Source organism: Lethenteron reissneri, chromosome 51 (assembly GCF_015708825.2).
Source record: "Lethenteron reissneri isolate LAM-NWPU_2019-01 chromosome 51, ASM1570882v1, whole genome shotgun sequence".
Lineage (NCBI taxonomy): Eukaryota > Metazoa > Chordata > Hyperoartia > Petromyzontiformes > Petromyzontidae > Lethenteron > Lethenteron reissneri.
The window spans coordinates 2,433,549-2,452,595 of NC_083829.1; the positions used below are offsets into that span (position 1 = coordinate 2,433,549).

At 46.0% G+C, this 19,047-nt stretch overlaps 1 protein-coding gene across 1 annotated transcript; it reads right to left on the reverse strand.

The window, feature by feature from the left end:
• Positions 1-105: 105 nt before the first annotated feature.
• Positions 106-18,408, reverse strand: LOC133355402 (V-type proton ATPase subunit S1-like). Its single transcript, XM_061572675.1, has 10 exons — positions 18,240-18,408; positions 14,274-14,397; positions 13,713-13,784; positions 12,459-12,652; positions 11,264-11,304; positions 9,318-9,403; positions 8,230-8,510; positions 6,980-7,042; positions 5,692-5,983; positions 106-4,139 (listed from the first exon to the last, which is right to left on the reverse strand). The coding sequence occupies exons 1-10, from the start codon at positions 18,374-18,376 to the stop codon at positions 3,924-3,926; spliced, it is 1,506 nt and encodes a 501-aa protein (XP_061428659.1). The 5' UTR covers positions 18,377-18,408; the 3' UTR covers positions 106-3,923.
• Between the last annotated feature and the right edge of the window lie 639 nt (positions 18,409-19,047).

The window sequence follows — 19,047 nt, forward strand, 5'->3', positions numbered from 1 at the left end:
GTTGGCTTCTGCTATGGGCAAAGGCACTGTTGTTGTAATGAGGTTACACCGTTGCAAATGCATTTGAAGGCAACAACGATCAGGAAGGAATAAATTGTCTTAAAGTCACATGGAACCTGTATTTTTATTACATCCGACTCATCCTGGATTAAACAAGAGGCAATTCAGCAATACAGAAATGACATTGACAACACACGTCTTGTTAGCAGAATTACCAGGACACACGTAAAACAAGACACGACATTCTTGGACACATTTACAGTGACAATCAGTAGTACAGTGATGCGAAATGAAGAAATCATATCTGCAAACGTTATTCTTAGGCATAAAAAACATTTACAACATATTACTTTGTTTTAAAATCTTTTCAAAGTAGGTCACTGCATAAGAAACAATCCACATGGATCCGCAAACGATAATTGCCTAAACGTTATATTTGCAAGCCAATACATATTTACGTTTAAATCATCTGCTGTTAGGATTGGTGAACAGTGAAATGTTAGAAATTAAAGTTAAATTTCACAAAGTCGAGCACAGCACTATCACTCAAAGCAATGTGAATGTGTAGGATACTCAAGATTTCATTACGTAGAGCGGTATAATGTCGCATCTTGGACTCGATGGGGCCTGACGTTTCGGCGGATATTTTAACGTCAGATATGTGAACATGTAGAGAAACTAACAGTTCTGCCACGTACAATTAGTGCACAGGGCTGTTGACGATTCATTTGGTCAGGGTGCGTATGCGACGTTGTATTCAATTAGGTGATGCGTTACGTGCCACTACGCTATGCAAATACTGGCAAGGGTTGTTGCGCTTAATGGCCCGGAATGCTTCGGAGCGCTTTTTCTACCGAGCGACCCGTGAGCGCACAGCTCACCACAGGGCACAGGGCGCTTTCACGGAGCTGCCTCGCTGAGCACGAGGTGGACAGTGTCAAGATCGTTTCAAGATCTGATTTGTAGAGAATGACCGCCGTCTTGAAACAAACTGAAATGCCCGCCGAACGCTCAGGGACCGTCCATCAGCGTGCTTGGCTACATAACGGTACGAAAGAAGTTCAACATCGGTACACAGGAGCTGACTTCCACCTGGAAGCGCCAAGACAGAGTGCTCTGCCCAGTGAAAGCACACCTTTGGTGTTAATCAGTTTAAGCCGTGTATGGCTACACACACGAAACAGTGCAGTATTGCAATGCCACGCAAATACACAAACGTGTTTCCCCCAAAGCCACTGGGAAGAATTGTTTGCCTATAAACTACAGCACATTCTACAGTGAACGTAAAAGCACAGCATCTGCATAGATCAGGAACCCGTAGCAAAAACTGACAATTAAACACAGCACAATTAACAATATCACATTATCGTGCGACATAAGCACAAGATTAGAAAAAAAATTCAGAAGGCAAGGCCGATTCTCTGTTTTATTATAATTATTAAATATCGGGGTCTTTGCAGCTTTCAAATGGGACCTCCGATGAATTTGGCACACCAGCAATCACAAATTAGGTTTTTTTATTGCTTATTAGGGATTCCGATTCATATAATAAGGCACCTTTCCAAAAAAACTATGCGTTTCACACCCATCTATATAAGTGGGCCAACGATGGCTTAAACATATTTACTTGCCAGCGTAAAAAAAAACCTGTCAAATTTCTCGGCATATTTGCCTTTCCAGTTGGATTTATTTAAACTCTTGATTAGGAAAAAAGGCAATTCATTGCCAAGGAGTAAACAACGTCATGTGGCAAATTAAAATAAATCACACTAAGGAACATGCGTGCAAGTTGCGTCTTGGCAGGCACATTCTGACAGTTCAAAAGGCACACATTTTACCCAATACAACAGCGGAAGAGGCATTCAATTGTAAACAAAATCTTTCCTAAGCTGCTGGCACGTACGCCTTGTAAGCATTGTAGTTTAGTATTTCTAAGTGCCAGTGGTGTCACCTGGGCAATGCAATTGATTTTGTAATTCTAGCTGGCCAAGTTTGAACACTGCAGTTTAAAACCATTCCAACAGAGGGCGATGTTTCAGAATGTTGTTTACAACTGATGTTTGAGTGCAGTGGGACTTGGAGCCCGTAATTTTAGATGGCATATTCAACATCCGAATTATTCCTTCAACGCGTTGTACACCGATGTTGCTGTAAATGTATCATTACGATGACGTAAGTGGGTCAAGTTTATTTTTTTAACTCCAACTTTTGAAGTGACGGGTTGGCCATTTTGGGGGAGGAAAATTGCCAGGTAAATTGCAGACAGTGATTGGTCCATAAGCACGCAAACATTTATGTAATCAACACAATATCGTACATCTCTCCAATTCGGTTCACCAGCCATTGGCACGACCAATTAAAGTGCCGACTCTGTCTTGTACTCTGCTCGTACCACCAAACGGCATGGGGTGTTTTCCTGGATTGGCGCGTGCCAACACAGCAAATAATGAGTACACTTAAATTAAAACGAGTGGCAATTCAAAACGTTTGCCCTGTAACACAATGTACCACGTCAATGCTGCGCACTGGTTTAACGGCTTCTCACAAAATCACCGCTCATCATCAAGGCAACTGTAATATGCTTTAAATGTTCTTCCTGCAGCCTTCCGATACGTTTAAAGCATGAAATGTTGGTTATTTTGTGTACAACTTTTCTCATGGACAAATTGCGACTTTAACTTTTAAATACGAGCAGCGAACCCATTGCCGAGGTTTCTTTAGGTGAGACATTGTGGGGACGAGGGACGCAGCTGCCTCCAAGCACAAATGTTTGGACGGGTGTGCCAAGCCACGTGCTGTGCCCTTCTCAATAAACGCGGGCCACCTACGCGACATGCCGTGCATGCCGAGTTAATTAACTCATCTTCCAAATCGTTTGCAAACATCCTCTCTCCTCCTCACTGCTCAGCTCAAATCTACCTACCAGTATTTCCCATTCATAAAATGTATAGTCACTCAATTCATCATTGCACACACACACACGTTGATTGGCTGACGATGAAACCTGAAGTGGATTGAGGTCAAAAGCACTGCAAATTGACCACCTCTGGTTGTCCTCGCAAGCATGCGGGCGGGCGGCGGTGGCAGCAGTGAGTCCCAATCAGCATCCAGGTCACTGGCCTCAGAATCTGGTCCGGTTTTCCCATTCCAAACGACACCCGGCCCACAAAGACAGATTCCACGCTGTTGCTGCTGCTACAGCGGACAAAAGTAGCTTGACTCGTACACTTGAGCCAGGTCACCCAAGAGTACGACACCCAGGCAATTTAGGCAAGTCAATATTCACCCGTGTGTTACTCGCAGCCTGGGTTACACTGATTATGCTCACAGCAAAATTGATGGCACCATATTCATGGAGCATGACCGAATTAATAAATGCAGCAACCTTTGAGCAAAGGTCAGTCTTTTCCAACTGACAAACAAAATTGAATCTTTCAAAGGCTTGACTTTCCCCCCCCTACAATCAACACTGTATTATACGTGATCCATGTATAGATACCCCACCAAAATAATGAGACTAGGGAAACCGTTCGATTTAATTCAAGGCGTCTGCGCATCTCTCACCAATACACAAATTGAATCTTAACAACTCCCCTCCCTGTAAGGTATGCAGACAGACACCGCTTTCACAATATCCCATCACGTGCTGAACATAATTACGAGGGTAATTTAACTAATCAGCAGAGTATCTATAAACGGATCACCCTGTATACATATATACACATCCCTTAATCTGTTACAAATTGAATGCATACAACAATCAACTGAACACGAACTAAATTTCGGCAACTTTGGGAGTGTAATTATCAGCCGCATTTTACAGGGGGGAGGGAGTGGGGGAGGGGGGTGGGTGGGTCGTAATAACGGCGAGCGTCTGGGTTTAACGCTCTCTAACTCTCTCTCGCACGCGCGCAAGCGAGCGGTTAATCCGTCTGCGGGATGGAGAGGCCGGGCGCCTTGGGGTCGTCGAAGCGGTCCATGGTCTTGATGGAGGAGAGCATGTGCAGGGCATAGGTGAGAACGAGCAGCAGCACAAAGCCCGACACGAGGCCCATCCAGATGGCGGGCGTGAAGAAGGAGGCACAGTCGCTGGCGTAGGCGAACGCTGTGCCGTTACGCATCGCCGCCGAGCCCTGGATCTGTGTGGGGTGGGGGCGTGGGGTGTGGGGTACACGCGCACCATGAGGATACCAACCTCAGAATGTCACACGGTGAATACTGCGCTGGCGAGATGTTATTGCCTCCCCTGTGAAACAAGAGGTCGTGGGTTCGATCCCGACCCTGACAACGCCTGCTGTATCACGTGGAGTTTGCACGTCTCTCTCCCCGTGGTTGCGTAGATTTTTCCCCTCCACAGTTAGAATCATCATGCGCGTAAGAGTATTTTGACTGCTGCTACAAATGTCCACGTGATAATGAGCCACTTCGCTGAGCTATCATTTGTGTCCAAGTCGCTTCTGAAAAAGTGCTGCATAGGCTCAGTGAGCCTTAAAATAAAAAAAAAATTTTTATAGCATTATAACGCTCGGCATGCATGCAGCCGCATTGTGCCGTCGTTGTTTCTGCAGCGTGTAGCGATTCGGTCGTATTTAGCAACGTGGGTAAGAAATATTCAATCTAAAGCTGTTTTACAAGAATGACGCGCAGAAGGACCTTGGTAAAAACAAAAACTTTTTCCAGCGTAAACATCAAAACGTTCCAGACACTGATAGCGAACATGTCCCTGAGTTCACAGCCTTACGGAGCTCAAAAGAATTGTGAGCAAAACACCGAATATTCAAATGTTAACTTCATCCATGCATCATCTCACATCTTAAGCCACCAGCTTTGTTGGTCAGAATTTGATCGATACATTGGCAGGAATGCATAGCACCCCCACTGCTGAAAAATTACTAGAATTGTGATAACATAAAGCCAGTGGCCACATTCACCAAAGGTTTATCTAAAACCTAGAGACGTTTCCTTTGACAGCTACACATTGGCTTCCATCCCACTAATTAAATACCCCAAAGTTGGAATGCATTTCATAATCCATGCGTACGCATGAGTTATCTCCTCTGATTAAATTACTTTGCAAAGGGGTTAACCTGAGGCGTCTCTCACCAGATCCCAATAAGCAGTTCATTTCTTTAGAACTGCGTTTCGTGTTTAGTTTGTTGTCCTTCCAATACACCTCCAATTAGGACGGTTGGCTACGTACGGTGGCAAGTTCAACATACTCACTGTATATAGCCTCTTGTCACAGCAGCCCATTTGCCCACTTCAACAATTGTTTCTTGCTGTGGTTGTCCCACCTGATGATGGACGCTTGTGTTGCGCCCGAAACGTCGTGAGAATTGTATTTTATTATGTTTTGTTTTTATTATTTTATTATTTCCCTTCTACGTGACTTTACCGAAAGAACCAAGAAGAAGTTTAACATACATACGTGTATGATGGCGATGATGATGATACGGCCGTATGAAACACTCTTCCTTTCGATATTAGGAGCGACTTGGAGCTATGCACTTTTACATCATCTAAATTAACAAACTCACTTCTTTAGAACTGCTTTTTGTATTTAGTTTGGTGTCCTTCCCCCGCACCTCCAATTTAGCACGGTTGGCTACGTACGGTGCGAGAGAAGTTCTACACACGTACAAACAAACCGATTTTTGTGATGCGTTCACCCCCCCCCCCTGGCCTGGGTACCTGGAATCCCTCGATGGAGAAGTGGATCTGCCTCTGGCGTTCCGCGGGCGAGGCATCCGGGCCGAAGCTGCCCATGAGCACCATGCCACTGTGCCGGGGCTCCGAGTCAACGGCGCCACAGCTGTAGGAGTACTCGGAGGGGTTGGACGCCCAGCGCACCGCGTATTGCTCCGTCGCGTTCCACGACATGGCGCCGCCCCCCGCCGTCTCGTTCACAGCCTCCATGATGAGTTGCTCCACCGTCATCCAGTTCCGGTTGGACACCGGGTAATGGCGCTGGGAAAGCCTTATTCTGCAACCGGGAGATGGTTGAAACGCGGTTAAAACCTCCAAACGGAACACTGTTGACGTGCTAATTAAGCTGCCCTTGGTGGCAGGCGTGTACTGATAGGCACTAGCAACTTTAAATGTATACAGTCACTGTACTTCTCTATTGTATTGAATTTAGTCAAATGTTTCCTTTGACACCGTATGCTTTGCTGATGTGCTCTGTAATTTTTTGGGTCTTCAATTGTAAACATTCAATTGTAAGCTATTAAGCGTTAAACGTCTTACGTGGTAATAATGTACAAATGGAATATAACAGCATAATATTAAATTACAGCAGTTTTCTATCCACCATGGCCTCCAAATGCTGTGTCTGTGATTTGGGTTTTTCGACCATACTTCACCGCACTGGTAAGTGCGGGTTTATGAGCAGTAGGGGTGGGCATGACCAGTTCTCATACCGCATGCCACTGATGTTAGCGGTGGCCAGAAACCGAACCTGGGCAGCTGGAGTTGATAGCGCTGTGTGAGAACTGCTGCATAAATCTAATTAAACTGCAGTATAAATGTAATGAAACTTAACGGACATGTTTTAAATTACTTTATTACCTTCAGTGTGCCGGACATCTGCCAAAACCGTAACGGCTCTCCATTTAGGCTGGCTTCGAAAACTTTGACTTTATAATTGAGTCACAAAAAATGCCATATAAAAGCAAATACTTTTTCCTAACTTTGTTGTAACATTAACTTATACTTTTTAATGCTTTCCAACTCAGCTTGAAAGTGTTCATGCATTAGCTCTGTGATACTGTCTGTACTACGGGGTCACAATAATGCTCTGAAAGATGATCCAATATGAACTCAACTATCGTATAAACCTGCTCTGAATGTAACGCTATTATCACCAACTAAATATTTCAGAAGGCATATAAATGTTGCAAAGCGATAAAAATGTATGCACGTGCGCGTGACTTTTCGAACACGTTCACTCTGGTGCTCGCAAGGTGGCAATGATACATACTCAATGTTCAAGTTGGTGACCGGCAGATTGGAGATTCTCAAGTTTGAGTAAGATAGGACCAGCCTGAGACAAAAGAGACACAACACAGCTCAGCGCCATCTCTAATAACAGTGGTTATTCATTATCAGACACTGTTTCCACATACGCTATAAATGTATAGGGCACAGAAACGGGCAATAAAAATTCGTAAGAGGCATCGATAGGACTTTAATAGTGGCTCAGCATTATTTCGTGGCAGGCTTTATGCAATACCTAAAAAAGCCCCTTTTAATTGCCATGTATTGTTATGACTTAATGGTTATTGTAAACCTGTTGAAATTTCCCAAATACTTACAAATTGTAAACATAACCCGATAAAAAAGCAAAAACCCAGTTTTAGTTAATTCAGCAAATTCAACGCTTGCATTTTGCATGTTAATGTTTAGCATTATTTGTCTTCGGCATATAATAACTAGCATGTTTATTTCAGATATTCACCCACCAAGATACTTGAACCCAGTGAATGTTGTGCCCCCCAGTTCAGCATCTGAAGTACGATTTTCTGGGCCTTAACATTTTAAGCAACGGCGGGCACTGACCCACACTCCTTTTACCAGGAAACCACTCAGATTAGTCCCGGGCTTGCTTGAACTGGGATTCACTTTCCCTCAGGCGCCACGGTGGCGAGATGTTAACTAACTCGCCTGGTATCCGGGAAGTTGTGGGTTCGATCCCGACCCCGACGTCTGTATATTTGGAGTTTGCGTGTCTCCATCCCTGTGGTTCTCCAGCACCTCCGGTTTTTCCCTCCACATTTAGAATTAACACCACGCATTCAAAGTATGAGGCTGCTATTATAAAATTTCAAACAAAAAGCCACTTCGTTGAGCTATCGTTTGTGGGCAGGTTGCTTATAAAAAAAGCCATATAAGCTAAGTGGGTCTATGAAGCTTAGTGAGGTCATGGGCTCGATCCCGACCCTGGCGCCTGTATATTTGGAGTTTGCATAACCTCTCTCCCCCCCCCACTCCCGTGATCGCGTGGATTTTTCTTTCGGGTCCTTTGGTTTTTCTCTCCACATAATCAACACCGCGCGTTCAGAGTATTTGGCTGCTACTATACATTTCCGCACAACAATGAGCCACTTCGTTGAGCAATCGTTTGTGGGCAGGTCTCTTCTGACAAAGAGCTACGCATCTCAGTGGGCCTCACCTGGTAACACAAACAAAGACAATGTTTTAGCTCGCAGCTTTTGGAGCGCGCGCGCTTACGTAGAGTTGTCCGTGTCGCACACCGACGCGTTGCTGTTCACCAGCCCCGAGACGAAGGTGGCATTCGTGAGGTCGTACGTGGCGGCGGCAGAGCTGCCAAAGCCGACGAGGAGGCGGCGGGCCCAGAAGGCGATGCACGGCTGCGTGCCGTTCTGCACCACGAGCGGCGCGTGGGAGCCGGCGGGCGCCGGCGGGGCCTTGGTCGCCGCCTGCAGCAGCTGGCGGTTGACGTGCCAGTCGGCCGCCAGCTCATCCCGTCCCCAGTCGTTGCCCGTTGGCACCTGATCGAGATAAAGAAATAACAAAAAATTATTACACACTATACGCTACTACACTACACTCTACACTACACGGGCGTTCGAAGACAGTTTTTACGGAGGCGAGTGTGAGGCGCGTGGGAGTCGGGAGGAGGGGACGGGTGTCCTCGGGGGGGTTGTGCCCCCCTCTTCCGGGAACTGGAGGGAGTGGATTATTGTTCAGAGGGACGTGAGTTCACAAGCTCGCATGTCACGTGTAATTTATTTCATTTGTGGTGTTTTATTACATTGCCTTGCCATTTTTCCCCCGCCCCCCCCTCATATGTATGTTAAACTTCTTTCGCACCATACGCAGCCAACTGTGCTAATCGAAGGTGCGGGGGGGGGGGGAAGGACAACAAATTCGCTAGCGGTTAGCACACTGCACTATGAACCTGGTGACCTGAGTTCGATTCCCGCTCATGGCCATCACCAGTGGCAATTATCTGAACTGGTTCTGGGCCTCCTCTAGGTAGAGTCAGCCTTAAATGAGTACCTGGTGCGGTGTATAAAAACATCAGTACTGGGGAGACAAGGGGTGTGGGCGTTGGCCACCCACCCCCTCGTGTGCCGTGCACGCCTTAATAGGTGCTCGCAAACAGCACTTGCCCCATCAGTATGTCAACGCTATAGGAGGAGTGGCGACGGCATGGGGAAGCCTACATCCAGCAGTGAATAGACCACGGCTGAGGATGAATAGAGGTCACTTGAAGGTATTTCAGAAGTAGCTCCATGACAGCTGCTTCCGTGGGCCGTTTCTCTCTAACACGAAGATGTGATGCGGGAACAAACCTTGGACGGCCGGCTTGCCGTGTACACGGCTGTGAAGGACTGGCCCCCTTCCTCAAGCAGTTTCATCACCTGGCCAATGATTTTATCTGTGCAAATGACAACCCATACCCGACATTCGGCACTCAATGACTTGGTCAGCTGTTTATAAACAGCCTGGGACTTTGACCGTGCGCGTTGCACACACACACGCGGCTAAGCTATAATATCATGGCTATTACGCCCACTTGCGAACATCACATCAAGGCGTAGAATGTGTGTAACATTCTGTGTTTATTAACATAACGCTTTATAAATACCAAATGACGCTGTGCAATAGAATACATTTAAAGTTTTCACAAACACGTTTTACGTTAATGGGCATCTTAACCACAGATAAAATATATATTAAAATGTAAAACAACTTAGTTCAAGCACACCTTTACGCAAACTTTTCTTTATACATAACACAAAATAACCATGTTAGTGCTTAGATGTTGGGGTGGAGCAGTGGCGGAGAGGTTTGGGCACTGCGCTATGAACCCGGTGACCTGAGTTTGATTTCTATCCACGGCTAACATCCGTGGCAATTGATATCTGAACTGATCCTAGATATGCCCATGAACGGATCCAAATTAACCAGCGCGGTGAAGCAACTCCCATGAAGGTGCGGGAGGGGAGGCCTTTGTCCAGCAGTATATAAAGCGCTGTAAATTTTCTTAATATAATGATATTTATAACGTGCCAGATTTTGCAGACAAGTCAATAACTCGGAGGCGCGGAGCCAAGCTCAGGGATGCTCGTAAGCCTGACCCAGACAGACAGAGGCCTTTAGATGTTTCCTGAAAGTCAGTGTGCATTTGATGTTGCGAATGTGGAAAGTGATAGAGTTGTACTCTGAATCCATTTCACACTTTGGCTCCATCTAGCTGCTTTCAGCTCATTTACAAGATGCAGACTTGACATTGATTTTGCCACAACACTGCCGCACTATTCCTTATTTAATGAGTGTCCAAACAACACGTACACAACAGGAAGGGGCGAGGCAGACAATATTGCTCTAAAAATGCTGACTGTCATTTCTGCCCCGCTGATGAATGATCTATCATTGCTGCATGGCAAAGCCAAGAAGCTGTGAAAAGACTTTTGTAACGCAGCTGTAAATTTGTCTAAACATTTACAGCAGCTGTAAAGGGCCATAGTGCAGTAATGCATTTAAATCTTCATCCGCAATCACCGCTCCTCCTTACCGCATACAAAAATTGCACCATGGTAATGGGTAAGTTGTGCAATAGGCAACATTCATTGCTATCTGCCTTCATTCCAATTAACCCATGAGCGCCGTATTACATCATAATCGCAACACGCATACTACTCGACGGTAGCTTAGACTCTTCAAGCCATGTGTTTAAAACATCACTAGATAACCCGGAATGTGCCAGATCTTGCCAGGCAACAAAAAACAAGCAGGTTTTAGCTTGGATAGTGGTTGGCTAGACGACCACCATACTTAAGATATGTTATAGAAGCTGCAAAGCTACACAGTGGGAAACAGAAGGCAGCGGAGCAACATTATTTGTTGTACTGTACTTCTGTACTCACGTTTTAATGATCCATACTTTCACCCTACCCATACAATACAATGAATGTTGCTGCACTGCCGTGTGTTGCCCACAATGTAGCCTCGCAGCAGTCTGTAACAACCGGTTTGTGCCTGTTTGCCCATCCAAGCACTATCCAGGCTCAAAACCCGCTTAGCTTCTGAGATTCGAATAAGACTGGGTGCATTTTGGGTGATTTGGTTAGCGGCAAGTGATTTATATGTACCTATTTTTTTTTTCAATAATGATGAACTTGACAAAATATTGATGTCAACATTAAGACTCACTCGCGCGTCTATTCATACATCTATACACCTCTAATGACGTGACCGTGTTTTATAATGAGAGGAAGTTGGACACAGCACTTACCATTTTTCGCCAGTGCCCTTCCACGTGCCTCCTCACTTGCACTGTGAACACAAAAATGAATGCGACGTTTTGCACAAACTCACAAAACTCATTCACTTAATTGGACTTAGCAATGGCTTGGCTATATACCCACATGGGCTGACAAATGGCCAACCTCCAATTGCGTTTGTCTCGGCTTATGCCTATTCCCTTCTGCAAGTGCGATTGCCAGCTCCAAACAATGTTCTATGTAATGTTTCCGGGAGAGTGATTTTCAATTAAAATAATCTTGTCCATCTGCTTCTGAAAGTGTCATACTCAGTTGCAGACAATCTGTTGTTTTATCTGTTTCTGCGAGCGTGATTCTCGATTACAACCTCCTACCCCAGGGGTTTCATGCGTTTAGTTTGTCGTGTACCTCTACAAACATATATCCGTTTTATGTTTAAGTAAACTATTGAAACATTTCTCCGTTATAATTACATTTGCACTGTATTAACTCCATTTAAATTAAAAAAATGTTTCCTGATGTTGTATATTCATTTCTTTGACTTCTATTGACCTGGTGGGTTGAGTCTTGATAGATCGTTTTTTTCCAGCTGATGTTTTATTTCAATATTGTTCAAGATAAATTTAACCTTTATTACATTTATTTTGTGACACATCCGAGACGCGATTGCATTTGGACAATATGAAAATTGCAATTGTAATTGCAATGCAATCTAATATTTACACTTCAACAAGACAAAAATCATGACTGCTTCCAGTATAGCCTTAAACAGACTGTTGGGACAAGTGCTGTTTACGAGCACTTATCAAGGCCAGCATAGCACATGAAGGGGTAGATGGCGAGCACCATGCCCAGCCACCTTTGTCTACCCAATGCTGATGTTTACACATCTGGTCCCGGTTCTCATTTAAGTCTGAGTCAACATCAGGTAGCCCCAGCACCAGTTTGGGTATTTGTGAGTGGTCTTAAGCATGAGCAGCAATTGAACTCGGGTTGTCAGGTCCATAGCGCAGTATATATGTTGAACTTTTTTCGCACCATATGTAGCCAACCCCTGCTCCCCACACATCAGCAACAACTGCCATTCACCACTAAGTGGCGGTGACGTTACCACAACTCTTGTGCCAGGCTATGTGCTCCCCGTACGAACGCACACACAGACACCACGCACACACACACACGCGTAGAATCGTCCCGAGCGATCACCTTGCCGTAGCTGGGAGATGTACGACGGTGAGCCCCGGACTGTCTCGAGTCAGGGACGCCAGCGGAACAGGGAAGTCCTTCACCTCCGTGACGGCACCGGCCGTGCGCTGGCTCAGCTTCGACGCCAGCTCGTTGGCGGCCCACCAATCGACGGCGGGCAGCACGAGCGAGGACGGCGACGATTTGAGCGCCGTCTGCCCGAGGAGAATAGTGCGGCGTCTCGCATGAGGCAAGGCTAACAAGTGTGCATGCTGCTAATTACATTTGCCAGGGGAATTAACTATCGCTCGTGTTAGTCCGCTGTTTGGTGAGGGCCTGCCCCACATTGTGTGGGTTGCAAGGGCTGTTGGACCACTGGACATCTTGTGAAAAGGAGTTTTTTTAGCTCATTGGATTCCTCCAGTATAAATAAATATTCTTATTCTGACCATGCGTCACCACACTGGTCAGAGGGGTTTGATGAAGGTGGGGAGCATGAACATGGACGCACTGAACGCATGGTAACATTATAGATGTTTACACTATGGGGACCTCATTTGCCAGTAAAAATATGATAATTGGTTCTTTACCCTTCTATCTGGCAACAAAACTGACACCTTTTTACAAGGAGTCATGTTTGTGCGCCTTTTGGCGTCTTCTGGTCCAACCCATGTGAGACTAGGCTCCAAGGAAAGCTGTCTCGGGTGTGGACCAATCAACTTCAAGGACAGTGCACATTATCAGAGTTATGTCTTTTGTTTGTATTTATGACTGCAGGTATTGCGGTCTATGCAAACATGACTCCTTGTAAAAAGGTGTCAGTTTTGTTGCCAGATAGAAGGGTAAAGAACCAATTATCATTATAGATGTTGTTGCACTGCCGGCTATTTCTCATATCGTGGTCCTGCAGCCTATAACGACTGGTCTTGTACAGGGTGGTCACACACCCAAGTACTGGAGAGGCTCAACCTCGCGTAGATTCTGAGATCTGATGAGATCGGGAGCACTGCTGGTTATTTCATCATAGGTTACAATTACTATCATTAATGAAATCTGAATAGAAATATAAGCAGTGTATTAAATTTATTAACAGGATGTGTAAATATGGGTCGTACAAAAGTCACGCAATAAAAGTTTTTGTTCATATTTTATTTCAATAACACCATCAAGGAGATATGCAATAAATGTACTCTTTTGTATTATAGAAATGCTATGCTCACACCTAAAGCTCCGCTTCCAATTCAGCCTAAAAATAAAAGTAGCCTATTTTTGTACCTGTACACTTGAGAAGGCATTTTCATTCCTTTTAGCAAATGCACCAAATCTTGTGAAGTCGTCAACGCTCAGCTGAAGAAAAACCAACATGAAACATAAATTAGTTTGTGGTCAAGCTTTACAGGTAAACTGATGGACACGGTAGGTCGCAGGCAGTAGACGTGCAAAGATCCAGGCGACAGTGGCGAGACGTTAACTACCTCGCCTGGTATCCAGGTTGTGGGTTCAATCCCGACCCCGACGAAAACTCCTGTATGTTTGGAGTTTTCGTGTCTTCATCCCCATGGTCGCATGGATTTTTCTCCGGGACCTCCGGTTTTTCCCTCCCCAATTAGAATTAACGTGCGTTTTGAGTCTTTATCTGCTATCAATTCCCACGTGATAAGCCACTTAGTTGAACTATCAATTATTGTGGCCAGGTCGCTTCTGAAAAATAGCTATATAGCTCAGTGGGTAAATTTTTTTTTTAACTCCTCTGCAAATGCCAGAGAGCTCAGGAGGGTGCAGGAGAGGTTTGAGGCCTCTGGTTATGGCCACTCCAACTCGCGACCCACGGATCACCTTGTCCTGAATGAAGAGCAGTAGGAGCTGGCTCCGAGGCACTGGTTTGAGGAACTGCTGCTCCAGCTGTGACTCTGACACGATGTGGCCCACGTGTGGTGGTGGCTCAGAGCTCCACAGCGAACTGAAACAGGAGCAGGCCGCAAACAGACAGGAACAGTTCATTAAAATAACATAGCAACAAGGTGTCCACTATACCGCACCTCCGATTTTGGTTTCGTGTTACCCATGCGAGACCGTGTCAACGAAAGGCGAGCCGTAGGAAAAACGACGACTGAAAATGTATGATGCAGCTGTAGTGAGTCCAACTGAGTCGCAGACGTTGTCTTGGGAGCAACACGTTATATTAAACTTTCAGCACAACATACTCCAAGCTATTGACACAACAAACTCGCGGGTGGTGACCACCCAACTAACCAAGCTACGGCGGGACTAGACACGGTTCCACTATCCCGGTCCGGACCACAAGCTGTGTCCTGGACCGCGTGGCTGGAGGCTTCTTCAAGCTTGACGTGGATCTCCTGCCTCTCCAACAGTAAGAACCCCGAGCCCCTCTCAGGGCCCCCCTTATATCGGGCCGGGCTGGGGCTGGCTCTGCCTCTCGCCCCGCCCACCTTCTCGATCTCTCTCGCCCCCTTGCCCGACGGCTCTTGAGAGTTCTTCCAGGACCATGTGACCACCCATTGGCCCCCTTCACCGGTGGCCCCCCTCCAGTATCATCAGGTCAGCCAGAGTATCGTGCCCCCAACGTAACCCTAGCTGGCTGACACTCTCTCGCTCTCTCAACGGGAGCCCGCACTGCACGCTGTGCGTGGTGCCACCGCGCTTAACCAGCGCTCCCCCAAGCCCCCACTAGGGCTGGTACTACACCCCGTGTCCGGGGTGTACACACAACAGTAGACATCCCGCCGTGGCCTCGCAGGCCCGGCACCACACAGTGACATTCCCAGTCACTACACACCCAGTACGCCATAGTCGTCTCCAAGCGCAGAAATACGATGGAGGAAACGGGAGGAATGCATGCCACTGTGTGCTATCAATGCTTAGGATGGGGATGGTTTAGTTTTATCTGTATGTTTTTTAGGGGGTTCGTTAGCTTTCCTGTACTTTGCACAATCATGTTTTTGTTTCGTTTGTTGTTGTAACGTTCTTACCTGCCCCTTCTTGGACATCTGTGAAAAAGAGCTTCATATCTCATCGGATTCCTCCAGAATAAATACAAATTCTGATTATTGGCCCGGCGGCGGTAGCTACACAGGCGGCCTGTAATCTGACCGTGTTCTGTCCAGTGCCGCTGCCAAACGAATAAGTTATGAGGTCGCGCTCACTACACACAAAGCGCTTGCCACAAATGAACTACAATACCTCGCTGACCTCGTCAACGAGCGTAAACCGACACGCGAACTCCGGTGATCCGCGCAGCAGCAGCAGCGGCTTTTGTCTAGCCATCGAAACCAGTGCCGTCATGGCCCTCTACGAGTACCATCACCTCGAGCAGCAACCTCCACCGTTCACAGTGCGAGTGTGTGAAGCGAGGTGCAGCAATTACTTGGCAGCCTTTAATTAGTGGAAACCCACCACCAGCGCCGTCGTTGCCTTCTACGAGTACCATCACTTACATTAGCTGTCCCGCCTATGCTGATGACACATGTGTTAAGATGTTAAAACACAAAATTGAAACCTTTTACAAGGAATCATGTCTGCATTAACCACAATACTTGTGGTCAGAATGCAAACAAAATACATGCTGATAGTATATGCATTGTCTTTGAAACTGATTGGTCTACACCAGAGACAGCTTTCCTTCGAGCCTAGTCTCAAACGGTGTTAGACCAGAGGACGCCAAAAGGCGTACAACACAAAGACAACGCACTATCAGAGTAATGAGAGCTCGGGGTGAGCACACATGATTCCTTGTAAAGGTTTAAGTTGGGTGTTTTAACGTATTAACACCTACATTTTGATTTAAAGCTTTCGTGACTGCAGGAATTCATATTCTTGGTTCTTTCGGTAAAGTCACGTAGAAGGGAAACCTGATGATGATTGCTTGTGTTGCAGTCGAAACGTCGTGAGAATTTTATTGTTTGATATTTTTATTTTTTTATTGTTTCCCTTCTACGTGACTTTACCGAAAGAACCAAGAATATATTAACACCTGTTTTGTTGTCAGAAGAAAGGGGAAAACCTATTCTCATATTTTGGTACTGGCAAATGAGGTCCCATGATGTACCTTTATAAAGTTTGCCTTTAGAGGCTAACCTCTTTTCCTGATGACGACCGCTTGTGTTGCGATCGAAACACCGTTATTTTCTTTCAACCTATCTACGTGACTTTACCGAAAGACCCAAAGAATATGAATTCTTGCAGTCACAAAAGCTTAAAGTCAAGATTTCGCGTTAATGATTTCTGATTCCATACAAGGAAGTGTCACGGTGTTATTTCCCGTGGTAAATACCCGCTGAGCTAGACGGCTCTTCTGTCAAGGGCGAGTAGACTCGGCCATGGATCGACCCAACCAGGCCGACTTGATCCACAATCTGTGCACGTTGTACTTGGACAGCCCCTCTGCCAATCCACTGCTGGATGAAGGCCTCCCGACTTTGCTTGATTCGCAGCGATTAACTGGCCATGCTCCTCATTGGAGACCACAAGCCCCGCACGTTGTTACCCCCCCTGGCTTTGACATCCCTACCGTGTAGACACCGGTGGTGTTAACCATCAGCCCGCGTTAGGGGCCGTCCATAAATTACGTCACGCAATTTTGGACGATTTTTGACCCCCCCCCCCTCAAATATGACGTCACAAAGCTCTGCCCCCCCCAAAAAAACACGTTTCAAGTCGCTTTAAACTATTGTCATTGTAGTGCGTATTTAATGTGGCGCTGCACTCTGATGTTGTAGGAGAAACATTTATTAAAAAGTCTATTTAATTAAGTAGAACGCGTGGTCTATATTTATTTAAAGTTGCGAATTTTGATGTGACGTCACATTTCTCAAACCCCCCCCCCCCCTCGTCACACATCATCACAAATGTCTGACCCCACCCCCCCCCCCCGGTGCGTGACGTCATATATGGACGGTCCGGTGCGGAATAAAATGATCGACCGCACTGAACTACACAAGCCAGTCTGGGTTAAATGCGGGGAGCATAGACGTACAGTACAACATTGTTTTACATCGCCCCCTGGTGCCCACCACTCAACTCCTACGTCGCGTTGGGTACGGCGGGCGCTCATTCACCATCAAGTCTCTCAACTTTGCTAAAGTTCTGACGAGATCTGCTACAACCCGGGCGAATGGCTCATAGGTAGTAAACATTCATACTAAATTAAGTATTGTCGAGAGAGAAAAAACTGTTTAACTTCAATATAACAACCGAACACACTCCCAGCGCTTAATGACATAAACGACAATTAAATAAAAAGTCAATCAGTGGTTAACCACCGATGGTGCCGTGAGGGAGACGCTAATCCAGCAATGGGACTTTTAACATTTTAACATCTCTAACCATATCGATTAATCCTCTTTGATTCTTTCAATAAAGTCACGTCGGTAGAAACAATAACAGATCACGACGTTTCGATCGCAACACACACAAGCAACCTCCCTACGTGACTTTACCGACAGAACCAAAGACTATAGATTCATACAGTCACGAAAGCTTCCAATCAATATTCATATCGATTAGCACTGTACACGTAGATACACAAACAAAAAACTTGTTAGCGAGCTCTGAATGAAGTCCGGCACGGCGCCACAAGGCTGTGTGGCTGGCCAACACCACGCCCGACCGCCTTTGTCTCCCCCGGCGGCGACGTTTCACACACAAGCCAACATCAGCGACTCGTGTGAGGATTTCCTGTAGCGATGTTGGTGGTGGCCAAAGGCGGTAATGGACCCGCTGACACCCGGTAACCTCGCACACAGAACAACAACAACAACTTAACAAACAAACAAAGTCACTCGCCTCTGCGTGGACCACAGCAGCACGGGCACTTGGTCTACACACAGGCAGCGCTGCAGGCACAGCACGAGAAGGACGAGACTCAGGGCGAAGTTCCATCTCCCCACGGACGCTGATGCCGCAGTGGCAGCCGACGCCATGGTTCAGTGGGGCGAGAATCGATTATGCGGAATCGTGCGTTATTAGATTATTGCGTTAGCGATTCGTGTCAATTAACCGCGCAAAACAATCGATTACTTTGAGGGGGGTGGTTATTCAGATCGTTCGCGCCGTATATGGCGTTTAGGATACGTATTCACAACGAATGGGATGGAATGGATTTGAAAGTGCAGGCGATAATCAGGAATGGGATCGTGAATCGAACCGCGCAATTCGGAATGACAGTGATTCGAATCTGCTCCGATGTCGACTTCCCTGCTGTCGGTCACGTGCCGCTCACGAGGTCATAGGCATCCGCCGCGCTCCTAGAAAGTGCCTGTTCAATTTAACCGAAGGACCCAGGTGAGTTTTAAATTAATTTAATTAAACTAATCAAAATCAAATTTAATCAATTCCTCCCGAATAAATTAAACAAAAATAGGACCTTAATAACTGTTAATTCTTATGTCAAGATATAGTACGGGTGCGTGTGATTTATTTTTGTGTACTCGATTATTTGACCGATATAAATTTCCACACAACAAGCCACCATTTATAATGTCCAGGTCGCTTCTAAAAAAAAAACTACGTATCTCAAGTGAGCCTTACCTGCTCAAATAAAAAGCAGTAGTTTAATTGTGTTTAATTGTGGTGTACGCTCAGGAGTTTTTTT

What these genes read in the sequence shown, in the direction of transcription:
- LOC133355402 (XM_061572675.1), bottom strand. Translation starts at nt 18,376, where the DNA reads ATGGCGTCGGCTGCCACTGCGGCATCAGCGTCCGTGGGGAGATGGAAC. An exon ending in ATGCCTTCTCAAGTGTACAG is followed by an intron (nt 12,653 to 13,712) that starts GTACAAAAATAG and finishes CTCCTCGGGCAG; the next exon opens with ACGGCGCTCAAATCGTCGCC. An exon ending in GTCACCAACTTGAACATTGA is followed by an intron (nt 5,984 to 6,979) that starts GTATGTATCATT and finishes TCCCGGTTGCAG; the next exon opens with AATAAGGCTTTCCCAGCGCC.